General features: G+C 35.9%; 3 protein-coding genes across 3 annotated transcripts; all 3 read right to left on the bottom strand.

Moving 5' to 3' along the window:
- Positions 1 to 15: 15 nt before the first annotated feature.
- LOC136061341 (uncharacterized) lies at positions 16 to 3,827 on the bottom strand. Its single transcript, XM_065763223.1, has 8 exons — positions 3,087 to 3,827; positions 2,082 to 2,162; positions 1,883 to 1,966; positions 1,615 to 1,695; positions 1,205 to 1,344; positions 922 to 1,063; positions 766 to 820; positions 16 to 270 (listed from the first exon to the last, which is right to left on the bottom strand). The coding sequence occupies exons 2-8, from the start codon at positions 2,141 to 2,143 to the stop codon at positions 16 to 18; spliced, it is 819 nt and encodes a 272-aa protein (XP_065619295.1). The 5' UTR covers positions 2,144 to 2,162; positions 3,087 to 3,827.
- A 3,112-nt stretch (positions 3,828 to 6,939) lies between these two features.
- Positions 6,940 to 8,674, bottom strand: LOC112033976 (uncharacterized). Its single transcript, XM_024066759.2, is given in 4 exon segments — positions 6,940 to 7,450; positions 7,453 to 7,711; positions 7,713 to 8,054; positions 8,519 to 8,674. Coding segments are annotated over 3 exon segments (447 nt in total). The 5' UTR covers positions 7,796 to 8,054; positions 8,519 to 8,674; the 3' UTR covers positions 6,940 to 7,345.
- A 4,900-nt stretch (positions 8,675 to 13,574) lies between these two features.
- On the bottom strand, positions 13,575 to 14,468 carry LOC136063200 (uncharacterized). The gene has a single exon (XM_065763222.1). The coding sequence runs from the start codon at positions 14,466 to 14,468 to the stop codon at positions 13,575 to 13,577; it is 894 nt and encodes a 297-aa protein (XP_065619294.1).
- Between the last annotated feature and the right edge of the window lie 5,338 nt (positions 14,469 to 19,806).

Below are 19,806 nucleotides of genomic sequence, written 5' to 3'. Positions count from 1 at the left end.
TGAAAGGTTTTTACATTACTTCCAAATTTTTAGTAAGAAAACACAAGAGAGAGAGAAGTGAGAGAGACCTGGATTCGTCACAAACTGTATAGACGCGAACTGCCGGAGGCTCGTCTTTGTATGANTTCCACACCTAAAACAATTTTCAAAATACAAAACTAGTGAGAAGCTTTTGGAAAAAAAAATTATGCAATAGAGGGTTATCACCTTATTGAACTTCTCCCTTACCAACCTAACTGTCCGATTCATTGATTGAGATTCAAAATAATCCTGAAATTAATTAGAAGACAGAGGCACAAATGTTAGCCCCATATCATATATAACAGCTAACTTCTACAGAATTTCACAAAAATATCCAAATTCAACTTAAGGTGTGCTATTAACCTGGAAGCCATACATATCATCCAATATATGATGTACAAAAGATTCTGTGGTATCTAACTATAACAGTTACAAGATTTATAAAAATAAATAAATGATTAGTTCAAGGATGATAAACCTCAACCATTAATTAAATAGTCACCAAAATGTAAGTCCCTTACTGACTTACAAGGAGATAACAAAGAATGGAGGTTTCTATGAGGCTATGACCATGCATGAGGAATCTTAAAAAAAACATTCCATTTCAAGTAGGATTTATTTTAAAAGAAGTTGCAATGGTGAAAGGCAATTCCTCAATTCAAAAATGCATCTTAAAGAGTGAGACTTAGTAACAGAATGAATATGTTACAACGCCAAAGCACAAGAACAGTAAAAAAAAAAAACCTTGTCAGAGGAAACTTGAGTGATTGGAGGTTTATTAACTAAATCCCTAGAGCTCCTGCAGAAAGCATAGAAAATCCATCAATTACAACAATAGGAAACAGCTGATGACAGCTCTATGGGGAAAATATAGCAGAGCAAATTTAAACAGGATACCACCTTTGGTTAGAATTTAACTGTTGGGGAATGCAGTTCATTTGTGAGGAATTTGGAAGGTAGTTGATCTCTGATGGAGTTGCAACTAGTGAAGCCTCAGTTGAAACACCTGGGATAGAACCAGGAGGCCCTTTGGATCTTGCGGCTGAGAACAGAATGATAATGCAAATAAGACACCCAAAAAAAAAAAAAAAAAGAATTCATTTGAGAAACACAGAAGATGGCCCTATTGCATGCCTCACAGATACAGTTGTTAAAATCATGCCTACTATACACGAAAACGTACGATTTAATCGTGCTAGGACCTCCCTTCTCCTCCCTTCTAGCTTATCCTTTGTGTCAGAGAGACTCTCAAATTGAGGTGCATATGAAACCTGCAGCCGATTCCCAAGGAAAACAAACTCGTCCAATTTTTTCTTTGCAAACCTATCAAACATAAATATTGATTCTGTTCATCCGTTATCAAGAAAATGTGGTACTCAATTTAATGTCTAGGAAGCATGGACACTTCATTTAGAGTGTCATACCCATGTTATACCAGTGTTGTACCAACCATTTCATTTCATGTTATAATATTTCTGAAATTAGTCGTGTCATACCCGTGTCCGTGCTTCTTAGTTTAATCTATCTATTAACAATTCAAACCATTGGCTAGCATACTCCAAAGTACTAACTGGTTTTTACTTATTTAATCACCTGGCACTGCTGACAAGGTGAAATTTGATCCAGTAAACATCAGTGAAAGGCTCGCAGTCCTCTGCATCCATTGGCTTACACCTAAAGATAAAAGCAACACACAAAAAACAATCCCCACCAAAAAATAAATACTTAAAATGGCAAACAAAGATTTTAATCTGTGAAAATAATGAACAATGTGTCACAATTTGGTTTTCTCCTTGAATTACCAATTGGGTCATTCTCAGTTTCCATAATTTTGGTTTAAAAAAAAAATTGTTGAACTTACTCTTCAACATCTCCATAGGAGGAGAACAATTTGAACAAGTCATCCCCACAACCTAATGCTGGAACGTTCCTCACAATCAGATACCTGCCTTAGATAAATATGCACCAAAAAAAAAAAAAAAAATAGTTATTGAAAGGTTTTTACATTACTTCCAAATTTTTAGTAAGAAAACACAAGAGAGAGAGAGAGTGAGAGAGACCTGGATTCGTCACAAACTGTATAGACGCGAACTGCCGGAGGCTCGTCTTTGTATGGAGCCATTGTCCTACCTTCTTCGTTTCTGCAGTATTAGAGCATTCACATTGGTAGAGCCATAAATTTAGCAATTTGGCATCACAAAATGCTACTTTATCTATTTTACCACCTCACTTTACAAAACACCCAATATCAGTGGTTTTATTTTAGCTTTCAATACAAAAAAAATAATATAAATAACATAATAAAATAATATATCTACTGCAATAAAATAATATATTCATTACAATAAAATTATATATTCACTACAATAAATAGCAATCACAACTGCCGCCACCACAACCGCAACCGCAACTGCCACATAATAGCAATAGCAAATAATCGCCTAGTGTAACAATAATATTTTTTTAATCCCAAATTATATATATATGCAATTTTTTTTTTCACTAAAACAATTTCTCAATTGCCAGGAAACAGTCTTATTAGAGTAAACTATCAACCCATCAACAACCATTTACATAAAGCATATATGTACTCTCTGGTGACAACCTCTTCCTTTGCTGCCCTTGTCTACCATTTTTGCAGCTTTTCAATTTTATTTTTGTTTTTATGTAAACTTCACTGACTGAGGCTGGAAATTGTAATGCTTTGGAAACCAAATCAACTCTATACTGACATAAAACATAAAACCCAAAGCACCTATCAATTCCATACTTTCAAAACAGAAACTCAGTAGCAAACACACCACCACCACCTATAAAAACCAAAGCTCATGTTGCGCTCCTGAGTTTTACATGGGAAAATCTATCAAATCTATAAACTACAACACAAAATGATCAAACCCCATGTGAAATTTACAAGTCTACCAACTCCATTAAACCCAATGCCACCACCAACGCCAAAATTTCACACGCACACACAACCGAGCATCATACCCATCCTCAATGGACAAAATTTCACATGGGTTTCGATCGGGATAAATAAACTTTGGGGGAAAATCGAAGCGTACCTGAAATGGGTTTCGATTGGTGCCGTTGGAAAGCCCTTTCCCTGCGTCGGTGAAGTCAACGAACAGAACTCTTCTCCTTACTGAAGGGGTGGGTCGGAGCTTGGCAGGCTTTGCGGGTCTGTCGGCGGCTGGGCAGGCGGTGGAGGAAGAAAGAAAAATCATAGGGAAGAGTGGAGAAGTGAAGATCGTGAGGAGAGTTCATCCAACCATTTTTTCACAATTACAAACTTATACCCAGGTCTCTCAAAGAGAAAAACCATTCCTCTCTATGTACACCACCCCCAACACAACACAAAATTGAAGAACATAAATGTTGTAAACTCTAACTAGTGTCCCCTTTTACTCCCCAAATATATCCTTTCGTCCTTTCCCCAATATTTATTCATTTACACATTAGATAGGAGCAAAACCCACGGCCCAAAAAAAAAAACCCTCTTCTTATCTCTCCAATTTATCACCCTCCCCAGAATAAAATTGAAAATAAAGGGAAATGAGAAAAGCAACCAAAAAAAGAGCTATTTGAAGATGACCCCCAAAATGATCCTGCAAAATTTACCTTGGCTTCGGTTGTGAACCGACTGACCATAATGGTTGGACAAGCCTTTGTGCTGATGGACTACCTAGTAACATAGCCTGACCATATGTTTTGTGTTTGTAGTATATAGCAAAGAATGTATTCCCTTAATTAAGTAAACTATTTAGCTAATAATAAGGAGAATGGCATTTTGGGTAGGTTGGGTTTTATGGTGATCAAAATGCACTATTAATTAGAAGCTGTGTTTGTTTGAATCTTTTAAGCTATTTCTTAGTTGTATTTGATGGTTGTGTTTATAAAGGTTGTTCCTTAGTTGTTTTCATGTTTTATTGTATTATAATAGATGAAAGGAAACAGTTCAATTAATGAAGATAGCCTTTGGACATCACAACTTGATAAACTATTTATTGACATAATGTTGAAAGAGATCAATAAGGGAAATATGGCAGATGGGCAATTCAGTTCCGATACTTGGAAGAAAATGTTAGCTACATTGAATGAATTAGGTAAACGGAGTTTTACAATGGCACAATTCAAAGGGAAGTTTAATAGGATGCGTTTACTACATCGTGAGTTTTCTACACTCATAAATCATACTGGTTTTGGTTGGGATGCTAAAACCAACACTGTTCATGCACTTGAGGAGTCATGGCAAAATTATTGTCGGGTAAATATCGTTGAATACAATACATTGTTTTATTTTGAAACATTATCCCCCATCATTTTTTTTTTCTTACTAGATGTCTTTTCTATTTTTAGGTGTTAGGGTTTGTGCCCTAAAATCCAATTTATTGGCATGTCATGAATAATTAAGTTGTTTAATTGCATGAGACCATTTATGAACTAATGGGACATTATCTTAGTCCATGAGATGCATAGTATGTGATTTATGTGAAAAGTCACAGAAAGATATAAATCACAAGTTCTTTGTAAACTCAGAATTTTAGTTCGTAGTCGGTGATGAAATTGGGCATTTCATCTGCGAAGACTATAACATATCAACAAAGATGATTTGTCTTGATCATGGAAGTGGAGACTTCTAATTGGTATGTTGATATGTTTTAAGAGTTAAGACATATTGAACTGGACCGCTGTGAGATTTATTATTCTCCTAAAGACTGTCAAATGAATAATAAAGCTCACGACTTCTATTTACATCAACTCTAAATCCTGAGAAAATAATGGACCTGATCATGAGATGTAGGTTGCTTTGATATATCAGGAGTGAGATCTATAAGTTATGGTCAAAATCTCAGTATGTTGGGCAGCCGCATTTAGTGTTGATGGGACATGTATTTTCAAGATAGAATTCATAATCTCTTAACGGAGATATAAAATATTCTCTTGAGATAAGTTTAATGGGTTTGGTTATTCAGAGTGTTGGGCCCAACCACTTTAGTAAAGAGTTACTAAAGTATATATTTATGGAATTGGATTTCATAAATATATGATGAATAACATAAAGGATTAAACCGGGTACTCAAGGATTAAGATGTAGTAACCTTTAAAGTGGCAGTCAATATTAATGACTTTGTATTACTACGAATATTTTAATGAAGGGGTTGAATGTATAATAAAGTCTTGGGAAATAATTTATAGATAAGGCCTAGAGTGCAATTATATTCTTATAGTGGTATTGAATATAATTAATGGTNTAATTGGGTTTGTAGTTTGTAATACTAAAAGAACAATTTAGCTTTTTAACACTATCAATCCTTATGCTCCTCCAATGGAGTTTAGCCTACCAAATGGTTTGATATTTCATATTGCAGGATGAAAGGCAATATTGTAGACTGCCAATTTGGGCCAACTACATCTGACCCATTGGACCTTTATCAATGCATTAGTTCAAATGGGCTTAATCAAATGGGCCTAACAAGTGCATGGGTTTTCCGCCATTTGGTTAAAAAAAAGCTAACAATCAATTTCTTTGAACCGGAGAGAAAAGTGGAAAAAAAAATTGGAGAGAGGAAACTGTTTTTCAATTTTTTTTAAAAGCTTATATACAACTTTTTAAAATTTCACTTTTAAAGGTACAATTATAATTTAGTCTACTTTCAACAAAATGCAATTTGCAAAATTCAAATAAACTAATAGCAAATGAACACTTAGAAAAAAAAAAAAAAAACACATTTTCAGCTAACCAAGCCCAAAGTTTACTCACATTAGGTCATGCAAAGCTGCTTACAACATATAGTTGTTACAGTAATCTATAAATTTATACAGATACTATTCATTTTTTTAATTCCTTTTTTTATATATCCAGAGAATAAAGGAAGATGGTGAATTTTGGTTGTTGTGTGTAAAGAAAGAGAAACAATTAAAAATATTCAATTTTTTTTTTAATGAAATGTATTGTAAAATAGAGATAACTAATGTGAAGTATTTTGAAAAGTGATTTTATAAATAAATAAAAAAAAAAGTAAATTCTTATGGTAAAATAGTTATGAATTTTTGCACGAGCTGATACGAATGCTCGAAGTTTTGACAAGTATTACAATAACTTTTGGTAAGGTGGCCTGGCCTTTTTTGTTGATAAATAAATTTTAGAATGTTCTTAACCATTTGTAATGTTTACCTTCATCAGACTTATCAATATATTGAAATCAACATTACAAATTAATCTCAAATTATAAGAAGATTAAATATGCATTTGATTTAACTTTTTGTTAAAAAAGATTTGCCTATTTGCTGAAAATTAACAAAAGTACAAACTATACTGAAAAATAAGTGAAGTTTTAAAATGTTGTTTATAATAAAGAGATAAACTAGTAGGTAAAAATGTATAAATCAGAGTTCAATATTGGAGATGTTGTCCAACCAAAAGCATGTATAAAACAGATATATTGAATTCCACCAAAAGGTACTTACAAAACAAAAGAAAACAAAAACCACCAAAAGGTTTTTGTGTTGTTGTTGTTGTTTGATAAACTTCAATCTTTATTGATGAAAAAACTAAACAGAACTACGGTCTGCCTTACACACCAATGCTAACACATCTGGCAGACAGTGAATATCAAAACAAAAAGAAAGGGACTTGAGAGCCATTCTAGCTGCTTCATGGGTAGCCTGATTACAATCTCTTTTAACCCAATGGAAGGAAAAACTACTTGAAGAGTCTACTAAACTTAATATATTGCTGATAATATTACTGATGGACTAATCCAAAGGTTATACATTCTCAAGGCTAGACAATAAAGGGAATACGGTACTCATTTTCTTCATGAAGGGATAAGTTTATAAAGTTACAGTTTACTAATGCACAAAAGAAAAAAGCTTGTCATCAAGGGCCTTATAATACTGCACACATATCAAACAAATATAAGAAGGATGGCATTTATTTTACATCATGCTCGTCTGGTCCTCTGAAGTAATGTATCATTTGATAAAGTTCATTGCCTTTTTTATATAACAAGATGTGTAGATAAGAATATGCCTGAGAATCCACACATTACCTTCTATGACATAAAGTTGATAGACAATAAGATTGAATTTTGCCAAAGACATGAGCAACCAGAGTCTGCAAGTTGAACACAGAATTTTCACTTGTATTAGATTCTTGCATCAATTACCTCATTAAAACCTCTAGACCTCAGCATAGGTGAAAGAAGCACACGTCATATAGTCCATGAAAGCAAGGAACTAAAAACTATGCAACAAATTTTAAAACAAATCATAACTTGATGAGAGTTCAGACTCTGTTATATTACTCCAAAACTTTCGGCTAGAAATCTAGCCACCTTTTATAATAGACACATGTGATTGGAGAGATGACACCATCCGGTGTACAAAGGCTAATCTGAGGACAAATGCCGCAAGGAATTGATGCCATTGCATTAGTCTTTTCAACTTCTTGGCTCGAGTCCTATAACATATCTTCCCAATTGGCACAGACGAGACACGTCCCTGCCCATCATCACTCATTTTCTCAACCTCACCCTCCAACTCCAATGACCCCAAAACCTGATGAATCTGATTCAAATCAATATTGTTGCCTTTGAACACACCCAACCTTTCAATGGACTCTGCTATATCTTCAACAGTAGCTACTCCCACTTTTTGCATACTTTTAAGCACAAGATTTTCAAGGTGATACGAATTCAACATCTAGCTTCCCATCCGTATACCACTCTCCTCCGGTCACTTCCTTTGAGGCTTCAAATCCAGCCCCCATAAAAAGCTTAGTTCTCTTGTTTCGGATGTCGTCACTTCTTTTATCTTGTTTTGCAGTTTGAGTAAATTAATGGATTTTGCTATAATTGTATCGGCCAATTTGGTTTCATACCTAATTTGAGGTTTGGTTATTCCATTGTTTTCCCTGCTCAATATCACTTCTAAGACAGTGTGGTTTGCATCTTGAGATACTTGTGCAGGAGTCATAGAATTTCGTCCACGTTTGAGAGGTAATGCCATTTGTTGATCAAAATGTTCTTCTAAACATAATGTACCAGAAACAACATCATCAACAATAAGAAAAGAAAAATCTAAAACAGATTATATAGAACCTCAATAAGTGTTATTGGACAATACTTGATTCTGATGTTTTATTTTGTAGTTGCAATGTTAAATAAGCATTAGATTTAAAAGGTTAGTGAGTTTGGTTAGGCATTTTGGGAACTTAAAAAGAGTGTTTTTAAAAACCTAAACACAGAGTTTCAAAACACCGTTTTTCATGATGCTCAAATTGTATTTGAGACTAATTGAGACGCGATAAGAACATGAAAATAGACAGATTAAAATGAATAACATTAAGGGGTTCTTTTCTTCCTAGCTCTTTTTTCCAAAATGATCAAGTTTTACTATGAAATATAATTATTGTAACAAAGAACAAAGAACAAAGAACAAGAACAAGTAGTGTTTGCAAATCAGGGTTAGGAACAGGGGATTTTAGTTTTACCTTAGAATTGCTGTCTTTAATGTTTCAAAACCACAGAGGCAAGCGAGCAGAGGCAGAGAAAAACCCTTTTCCTTTCCTTTCCTTTCACAATAATTATATATATATATATATATATGGTGAAGCTTCGACAATATGCCAATAATATATGAGGGCATGCGCCCTATTTATAATATTCTTTAGACGTGCACCTGTCCTGTCATCGCTTGAGAGGGAATGAATATTCGCAGTCTCGTGCTTTGTTTTTGTGACGCGGTGGAAGCGAAGTGTAAATTTTTTCTCAAGAGAGTTTTAATCTATGCGTTCGTTCTTATGATAATTTTTTATCATCAAGTTAAGATACCAATTAATTTTTAATGTAGACAGCATTAAACTCTAGATCTCTTATACAATCATCAGAGACCTTATAAGTTTTTTTTTTTTTTTTTTTTTTGAGGAACAACGAAAATTGCTTTTTATTCAGCTAAGCCTAATAAATCGGCTTGTAGTACATCATAAAAATGTGAAGGAACATCCTCCATCCAAACTAACAAATCTGGAATGCCAACGGCATGTCTAGCCAAATTATGAGCTAAAACATTACAATCCCTCTTTGCATGAGAGTAAAGTAATTCTTCAAAATGCTGAGATAACTATTTAGCATCTTCAATGAGCAAACCCATTGGTGTGAGCAAACTTTCTTCCTCCATTAGCCCTTTAATAACTGTCAATGAATCACCCTCCAACACAGCCCGTTTCACTCCCACATCCAAAGCAAAAGAGAGAGCCCAGCTCGCTGCTTTTGCTTCAATATCATTGCTACACAATAACTGGTGTACCGGTTTTGAACATGAAGCAATCACAGAACCTTGGTGATCTCGTATTACAACTCCAATACCAGATTTTTTATCACGTGGAAAAATGGCACCATCAAAGTTAATCTTGAATAGCTCAGATGGTGGTGGCCGCCAAAGAGGTCTGGAACGGTGAAACCGCTGCACTGGAGAAGCAGTAGCCAATTACCTCACATGATAATCAGCTAGCCAGGACTTTGCAATATTGGGAATCTGATGAATTGAGTCCGCTGGTTGGTTGAGGCGAACTCGATTTCGTTGGTTCCAGATTGTCCAAACCGTGACTGCAAAAAGCTCTGGCTGATGGTTGTTTTTAATTAGCCACGATAACAGCTCCTTGAAAGTCATGAACTGAACTGAAAACCGGAAACTCCACAGCTCCATATCTGACCACACCGAATCTAAATCTGGGCAAGACCACAAAGCATGCTTCGAATCTTCTGAATTGGCGTGGCATCTGACACACGATGAATCTCTTAAGATGGTGTGGCGGAACAGAGCACTCATCATCGGAATGGCTTCTCGGCAAGCTCGCCAAAGCAGTGTTTTCACCTTGGGAGGAACACGCATTGACCAAATTCCATTCCACAGCTGCTTCTCATCATTTGTAACCTCCTGTGGTTCATTAGGCCACTCATCTTCCATTTCTAAAAACCTGTAACCAGATTTGCAGCTATATTGACCATTGCTTGAGTGAGGCCAGAACAGGATGTCTTCTGAAGCTTCACTGCTTAAAGGGATTGTCTTGATCAGCTCTGCTTCCTCCGTGTTAAACAGCCCATATAACATCTCTTCATTCCACTGCCTACTGCTTGGGTTGATAAGGGTGTCCACTTTAGAGTTCTCAAATTCTGTCAATGGAAAGGACAATGCTTGTGGAGGGTGTTTCCTTGGCAGCCAATGATCTTGCCAAATACTAATTTTTTTTCCATCACCGACTCTCCACCTAGCCCCCCTTTTAATAACATCTCTCCCTATAAGTATGCTCCTCCAAGCATAAGAACCCAATCTTGAGTCCATGGCCTCCATAATAGTTGTATTTGGAAAAATCCGAGCCTTGAACACTTTGTAGAATAGGGAATTGTGATTGTGTAAAAGCCGCCACGCTTGCTTTGCTAGTGATGAGTCATTGAATTTTGCCAAATCCCTAAAACCCATTCCACCCACTCCTTTGGCCTTGGTCAAATCATCCCACTTAACCCAATGGATCTTCCTCCGGTCTCCTCTTTGACCCCACCAGAATTTTTTAATCATGGTTTCAATCTCATTACATAGGCCCATAGGGATTTTGAAGCATCCCATGGTGTATGTAGGAATAGCTTGGATGACAGATTTTATCAATACCTCCCTTCCAGCTTGTGAAAGTAACTTCCCTTCCCATCCTTGAATTTTTCACCATACCCGCTCCTTAATGTAATTAAAGCTCTCTTTTTTTTTTTCCCTACCAAAGATGGTAGGCCCAAATATTTCTCATATTGCATAATTTCAGGTACACCCCACGCTTCTTTAACTTGGTCCTTTAGAGCACCATCAGTCGCTTTGTTGAAGAAGAGTGTTGTCTTACTCCTATTTACTTTTTGACCGGAAGCAACTTCATAGGTATTCAAAATATCCAATACTTTGCCACACTCCTCCATTGTTGCCCTGCAAAAAAGGAGACTATCATCTGCAAAAAGCAAATGTGTTAGTTTTGGGCCTCTCCTACAAAGGGAAAAACCATAGATATCTCCATTCCCTTCTGCTTTTTTTATCAAACCATTCAACCCCTCAGTGCAAAGCAGAAAGAGAAAAGGGGAAATAGGGTCGCCTTGCCTAATTCCCCTTGTAGGATGAATCATTCCACAAGGTTCTCCATTCACCAACACTGAATAAGTAACCGTTTTCACACACAACATAATCAGGTTTATCCATCCTTCATTGAAACCCATTCTCCTCATAAAACCTTCCAAAAAAGTCCATTCCACCCTATCATATGCCTTACTCATGTCGAGTTTAACTGCCATATAACCATGTGAGCTAGATTTATATCTTTGCAAACAATGTAAAGTCTCAAATGCCACCATTATGTTGTCAGAGATAAGTCTATCTTTTGTAAAGGCAAATTGGTGTTCAGTGATGATAGAAGGTAAGACTTTTTTTAAACGGTTGGCTAAAACTTTTGAAAAGATTTTATACAACACGTTACATAAACTAATAGGGCAAAAATGGTGGGCAAATTCAGGGGATTTAATTTTGGGGATAAGTGTGATAAAAGTATGGTTAAGAGATTGGGGCAAAGTACTTGAGTTTAGCCATATGAGGATGGAGGAGGAAACATCATGTCTGACTATTCCCCAAAAGTGTTGGTAAAATAAAGGTGGCATTCCGTTCGGACCAGGGGCTTTAAGAGGAGCCATTTGTTGTAAGGCCACTTCTACTTCATGTACTTCAAATTTTTTGCTTAATAGGGCATTCATCTCATCAGTAATCACCCTAGGTACACACTCCCACACCTGTGAAGAATCCATATGACCCGTAGAAGTGAAAAGTGATTGGTAATAACTTACAAGTACTGCTATAATGTCTTTCGGGTTAGATTTCCATGAACCTGCTTCATCTCTCAAACCTTCTATCACATTTTTCCGGTATCTTTTCGTAGCACAACTGTGAAAGTACCTCGAATTTTTATCCCCTTGCCTTGCCCATAAAATCCTTGACCTCTATGCCCACATTGTAGCCTCCTTATCACGCCACTCTTCAATTTCTTTTTTTTAATTCTCTAACCCTTGTATTGTCTCCCCTTAGAATAGCCTCCTCCTCGGCCTTTGGTATAAGTTTTTTCCGTTTTTCCAGCTCCCTTCTCACATTCCCAAACACATTCTTATCCCACCAACTTAAATCCCTCCCACATTTCTCAACTCTACTTACAATCCCTCCCATAGGCTCGGTTTCACACCTACTCCACACAGCTTCAACAATCTCCGAACAACCAGGATTCGACAACCACATTTCTTCAAATCGAAACACTTTCTTCCGTTTAGGAGGGTCCAAGTCCCGAAAACACAATGAGGAGAGGGTTGTGATCCGAAGAATCACACCTTAAATTATGAACCCTCGTACCAGGAAATTTTAAGAACCAATTTTTGGTTGCCAAACCCCGATCTAATTTTTCCCAGATTGAGTTGCCATTGGCAAAGTGTCTAGCCCATGTGAATTTAGAGCCAACATAGCCCAAATCCATGAATCCGCACTCGTCTAAGACTTCTCTGAACAATTGCATTTGATTATGGGATCTTAGAGCTCCTCCCACCTTTTCATCTTGTCTAATTATCTCATTAAAATCCCCAAAGCATAGCCAAGGTATATCAAATTGAGCATTGAGATACCTAAGTTTTTCCCACGCTTCCGACCTCCTTGCTGTTTCAGGCTCACCATAGAATCCGGTTAGACGCCATTCATTCTCTGTACCCCTATCTATGATAGCATCAATATAGTACTTGCATGATCCCACTACTGACAAATTAATTGAAGACTTTCAAAACAAAGCCAAACCACCACCTCTACCCTCCCTTGGAACCACCCATCGGTGATCGTGTTCAATGCTTCTTTGTATAATCTCCAGCCTTGCATCATCTGTAAGTGTCTCAGCCACAAACACTACAGAGGGATCTTTTGCCCGAGTGAATTCCACAAGCTCTCTCCCTGTACGTAGGTTCCCAAGCCCACGACAGTTCCAAGCTAAGCAACTCATTGCTCCTGGCGGGGCTGAATATCAGCCTCCGCCAATATACTGGATTCTGCTTCACCATTCTGAGAAATCTGAAGGCGCTTTGAAAACAATTCTACATGATCATCTGAAATCACATGCTCTCTCTTCTTCCCTGTAATTTTTTCATTTGAATTAACCTGACTTTGGGTGATCGGCCTACATCTGCGTGTCCAAGAAGGGAGAACACGTTTTGCATGGTTCGGAACCCTAGCAGGCTCACAACTATTGTTTAATTGTTTTCCTTCAATTGGATCCCCACAATTAATTCCTTCACGCATCTTTGATTGCACCACATTATTTTTTTCCTTTCCTGGCACCTCATTCACTCACTTGTCCACCAATTGAACTGTTTCAATAGTAGTTAACTTCTCAATCACATTGAGCTCTCCTGGCAAGTCATTAATCACAAAATTATATGCATGCAGGAAAGGTGGGATTGCGTCAGTGTGAACGTTGCGCCTTGATTGAGAATTAATTCTCAGGTTGTAACAGTTCTCCGCCGTTGGCTCCTTTTCCGGCATGGTGGATGATCAGATTGGTGGGGCGGCGCTGGTCTGTTTTTCTCCTTCCGACTGCCATCTTTTCCATGATTGGCTTTCTTCATACTCGAATAGTAGCCTGGCACAGAGATTGTGTGTCTTTTTGATGCCACAAATGGCTGTGCTCGCAAACTAGGTCCGAATTCTCGTTGTTCACTCTTCAGGGTCCCTTCACTTTCAATCCAAAGCTCACAGTCCCAATCGTCGTGTGTGAGGCGACCAAACCAATAGCAGAGATTGGGTAATCTCTCAGACTTAAAAGAAATCCATACTTGCTTTTCATCATTCAAGGAAACAAGACGACCTCGACATAGTGGCTGGTTTATATCCACTGCAACTTTTACCCGGATAAAGTTGCCTTCGTCGTAAAGTTTCTGCTCCGATTGGGTGATAACCTCCCCCACCACTCCACATATTTTTTCCGCTGCTGCAATAGTCATATACCTCAATGGTAATCCATGGACTTGCACCCAGAAGTTGGTTCTCTCAAATTTGATATCCTCCAATGGTGAATCATGATCATAACGTTGCATGGCCACCAAATGCTTGTCAAAGCTCCATGGTTCACTACCGAGGATTCTGTCGACCTCCTCCTTAGTGTCGAAAGAAAAAAGAATTTCATGGTCTCCAATCTTTTGAATCTTGAAACCTTTCGTTGCACGCCACAAGAGAGTGAACGTCCTTGCTATTGAGTCAATATTGATAGCTCTCTTCGTCGTGAATCTTGCTGCAATGGAGAATTGTTTGATACTCTCTTCATTCGTAAGACAGCAACCCGGTCCTTCCTTTTCTAATAGAGAAAGGCGCTTCCAAGATTGTGCCAAATCCTCCATGGACTTTGTTATCAAACTCACCTCTCTCACAACTGTTTCCTAAACCCCTCGACAAAACCCAACTAGCCTTGGAGTGCACGAGGAACTCCAAGGAACCTAACAGCACCTTCGCAAGAAGGGACAATCTATTCTACAGTGCAAAAAACCCAAAAGAGATCTCTTAGGGTCTATGTGTTTGCGTGTACCTTGCACTTGGCAATGTGGAGGCTTTATATATGCGGTTACAACTCCTAGCCGTTAGGGCAATTAAGGTGGTTTTAATGCTCTTCTTAGTAATGTTTCGTGCCTCATAATGTGGCTTCAATGTGCTCCAACGGCTCACACAGCTGGATCTGTAACTGCCCTATGTATTAATTGGCTGTATTGAATGGATGGCTTTACCCTTGTCAGTGACGTGGGCAATGGTTTTGTTCGTCCAAGTATGCCCTCGTCTGTATTGTTGAGGTCGTCTTGGCGAATGAGTTCGTCAGTCCTGTCAGTGGGTATTAATTTGCTCGTTCAGGGATGTCTTCGTTGGACTCATGGTCGTCATCCCACTAGATCTCAAAGAAGTGAACCGAAAGAAAAACTTAACAAACTGCAAGCAGATGCAATCATGTTCTCCAACTCCCAATCTCTTGAGCTCAAAGTCACCATGAATATAACATGAGGAAGGGTAACAAGCAAACAACAAGAGACAGGAGCTGCTTAGCTACAGTTTATGTCTAAAAAGCCATCTCCTTCAGGCCATCATAACTCATAAGTTAAACTAACTGAAACTCACTCCCTCAAAATTATTATATATTCACCTAATTATGAAATAAATAATTATTACAATAACAAAATCAGTAAATTGTATTGGCACAATAACTATCAAATATAAAATAATAACACCTTAATAAAAATTTATTATTTTATAACATACCAATTATGCTTTAATGGCTTTTGGAACGCTATTCAGTATTTACGTTTTCTCTATTAATCTCTTTGTTGGTTCTTGTATAAATACATTCTGAAAATCATTGCACCACTGAAATTTCATGGTTGCACATTGTAGTTCCTTTTAAGAAGGTGGAATTTTTTTTTTTTTTTTCCGTTTTTTTATTTGTACGTTGTTATCAACTATTTTGTAAAAAGAAAACCTATGTTATTTCTTTTTAAAATTGATACGATGAAAGCAACATATCATCATTGGAACGCATACCATAAAATACAAAAACTTTTAAAAAATCATGTCTAGGCATATTTAATGATTCATTCTCAAACCATAATCATATAAATTAGATAAAACTTAAGCAAATTAGGTTTTAAAAAAAATAAACAAAACCTATTCAATTTAATGGAAAAAAAAATTAGAGTAAACAAATACATACCTACAAGATTGTAGGTAGAATAAGAGAAGAATAAAGAAAAAGAATTGTATGGTAGTTATTCATTATGAATTATTTGATATATATATATACACACACACACACACTCCAAATTGAAAAAGTTGACATGAAAAAAGTCTAATATTTGTCTAATTTGTGAATTTAAATTAAAAAAAAAATAAGGATTAGTTGAAAATTTTGGATTGTAATCAAATTGATATTATTTATCAACTTATAAATTATAATAAAAAAAGGATTAGATGAAGAATTTAGATTGTAATCAAATTAAGATTTTCATCAACTTAGAAATTATAGGAGAAGAAGATAAGAACAAAACAAATTTATATGTACTTTTTTTTTAATCTTAAAAAAAAAAATCTACTTTTTTTTTAATCTTTAAAAAAAAAATCTACTTTTTTTTTAATCTTTAAAAAAAAATCTACTTTTTTTTTTATGTGTAGTTATATAATTAAAAAAAAAAAAAAGGATTAGTCAAAGATTTTGGATTGCAATCAAATTGATATTATTTATCAACTTATAAACTATAATAAGAAAATAATTAGATGAAGAATTTGAATTGTAATCAAATTAAGATTTTTATCAACTTAGAAATTATAGGAAAAGAAGATAAGAACAATATGTATATATATATATATATATATATCTATTTTTTTCAAATCTAAAAAAAATTCTGCAATTTGTGGAAACCACTTGGCATAACCACTGCTTCTAAGCCCAACTTTTATTATATAGTGTACGAATCATGAACGAATGCCTAGCCCAAGACTATGGCCTGCTCCCTAAGACTGACCGGCCATCTTGACATTAAACTGAACATTACCAAGCATAACCCCAAAACCAAACGTTGGGGAATGTTATTGAGCATAGCTGTGGACAAAAGATAATTCCTTGGGGCAATTCGCTTGCTAAGCGTGTCTCGGCATCTGGTGCAAGTTCCAAGGATGTCATCTCAGGAGTATGCAGTGGGTCCCATTTGGTCAGGAATATAAAGTAGAAGGGGACCCACCTGCTTGGGGAAGGCCACCCCTCATGATAGCGAACCCACTAAAGGAAGTCTATAAAAGGGGGAAGAAGGGTATGAGATAAGGGTTGGAAAAATCGGGAGAGAGAACCACAAGAGTGGTGAGGAAAGTGACATTTAGGGATTAAGAAATCCTATACGAATTCTAGAAAAATGGGTCGGCTACACAGTCATCATCTCGACTGAGCCAGGATTAAGAGAGTTAAGGGTTCAAACCTCTCTTTAACTCCATCAGAAACCTGTAACACCGTTTCTTGGTCCTCCCACTGTGTGATAAACCCAACTTAGAATACAAGTAAATTGAGGCCTTCAGCCCAAAGCCCTCACACTTTTGGGATGAACCACCACATATAGTACACACACACACAAACACACTCTCTCTCTTGAAATACTTTTTCATTTTAATAAAAAAGCTCGAAATACTTTAAAGTTAAAACCACATTAATGATTTTTCTTAAGTGCCTTTATAAGTTTACATTGTATTTGCAATATAAAAATTACATTATACAGACACAAAAAGTTGTAAATATTGTACACATTTTGCAAATGTGTACAATATTTGCCACATTTTGTATGTTTACAATGTAAATTTTCATTACAGACATAAAAAATGGCAAATGTTGTACACATTTACAAAATATACATGAAAATTTTCATTGTACCCTACATATAAAAGAAGAATTTTCATTTTCTTAATAATTTTTGAAATGGTGCATCAGTGCAAGAAATAAGGTAATCCTTAATGTCCTTTGACATGCTTCATAAGAAAATTGGTAATCCAACGCTTATCAAGAAAAAAAAAAAAAAGTGTATAAACAAGAGAAATGAATTTCACCAAAAGGTTAGACATTCTCCAGGCTAGACGATGAAGGGTACTCTAGGACTAAGCTTGAACTGGACCAATTATAAAGTTACAACTAATACGCAAATAAAATAAAATAAAATATTACCAAGAGTCTTGTAGTTTAATGACTTGCTCTCTTCTATGAGGAGAAACATGGTTCATTTCCAATACCAAACTATGATTCAAATCCCCTTCCTCATTGTAATTATCAAAGTATTTATAATTACAAAAAAGCACTCTTAGCTATGCCCGTACATTACTTGTTCATTCCCAAAACAAAATATATAAAATAGGTCAAACTTAATACATAAAACTCTCACTTTTGTAGGAGAAAGTATACTATGTTTCAGTAATACCAACTCAGCATCTGTTTTGGTATTTTTTTACCCAATAAACAAGTGACACCTCTTTCAAAAAACCACATTAGACTACTCCAATAAATGATTAATTTATCATCCCGATAGTATAGAAGATTGTGATTAATTTATTGGAGTAGTCTGATGTAGTTTTTTGAACAAGTGTCATTTATTTATTGAGTAAGAATTACCAAAACAGATGCTGAGTTGATATTACCGAAACATGGTATACTTTCTCCTTTTGTAGGGTTTATGAGAGGTAATAAGCAGTCTTACCTCAATTTTTATTTTGTTTTTTTGAGAGGTTGATTCCTAAACCCACGACTTGCAATTAGAAAAGAATATCTAGAACTCAGTATACTAGCATAGGCAAAAGAAGAACACATCATATAACCAAACTAATGGTACATAACTAAATAAAATAGGCAACAAACTCTAAACACCAAATTATAACTTTTGAGAGTAGAAGTTGTATAACTATATTATATGAGAACGTGCCTCATGCATTAGATATATGCAACATTTTATTTTCTCAAGAATTCAATATACACTCTAAAAAGGCGAATTCATATATCTTATGCATGATATAATCATTTCTATTATATTATATTAGTACAAAACTTTCGTCTAGAAAACTAGCCACCTTTGAAAATAGATGATGTCATCTGGTGTAAAATAGCTAATCTGAGCACCGAGGACAAACACCGCACGGAATTGATACCATTACATTAGTCTTTGCCAACTTCTCATCACGAGTCCTATAACATATCTTCCCAATTGGAACACCCTGCCCATCATTAGTCATTTTCTCAACCAATGCCCCCAGAATTTGATGAATCTGATTCAAACCAATATTGTTGCCTCTGCACACACCCAACCTTGTAATGGACTGTGCTATATATCTTCAACAGTAGCTACTCCTACCTTTCGGATACTCCTTAAGCACAAGATTTTCAAGGCGGATACAAATAAAACATCTAGCTTCCCATCTCTATGCCACTCTCCTCCTGTGACTTTCTTCGAGGCTTCAAATCCCACCCCCATACAAGCTTACTTCTCTTGTTTCGGATGTCAGTCACTTCTTTTATCTTGTTTTGCAGTTTGAGTAAATTAATGGATTTGTTTTTATAATTGTATTGGGCAATTTGGTTTCATACCTAATTTGAGGTTCGGTTATTCCACTGTTTTCCTTGCTCAATATAACTTCTAAGTCCGTGTGGTTTGCATCTTGAGATACTTGGGCAGGAGTAGTAAAATTTCGTCCACGTTTGAGAGGTAATGCCATTTCTAGTTCAAAATATTCTTCTAAACATAATGCACCAGAAACAACATCACCAACAATAAGAAAAGAAAATTCTAAAACAGATTATATAGAAACAACGTCAATAAGTATTAGATTTAAAGGGTTAATAACTTGATGCTCAAATTGTAATAGAGACTAATTGAAACGCGCTAAAAACATGTTAGTAGACACATTAAAATGAATAACAATACTGGGTTCTTTTCCTCCTAGCTCTTTTTCCAAAATGATCTAGTTTTACTATGAAATATAGTTAATGTAACAAAGAACAAATAGTGTTTGCAGGGTTTAGGAATAGGGTAGCATCAGTATCCAATGATGCAAATGGTATATGTTGGTATTATTTAGCATCCAAGCATCAAAAAGGCCCATTACCTGGCCTTCTACTTGCAATTATGCTATAGTACCTTTCTAAATTTGTGATGGTACTGTAGCAACGTTCTAAAC

Source organism: Quercus suber, unplaced genomic scaffold (assembly GCF_002906115.3).
Source record: "Quercus suber isolate HL8 unplaced genomic scaffold, Cork oak 2.0 scaffold_498, whole genome shotgun sequence".
NCBI lineage: Eukaryota > Viridiplantae > Streptophyta > Magnoliopsida > Fagales > Fagaceae > Quercus > Quercus suber.
The sequence above is the reverse complement of the archived record's forward strand: the minus strand, read 5'-3'. Positions and strand labels throughout refer to the sequence as shown.

What these genes read in the sequence shown, in the direction of transcription:
- LOC136063200 (XM_065763222.1), bottom strand. Translation starts at nt 14,468, where the DNA reads ATGGAGGATTTGGCACAATCTTGGAAGCGCCTTTCTCTATTAGAAAAG.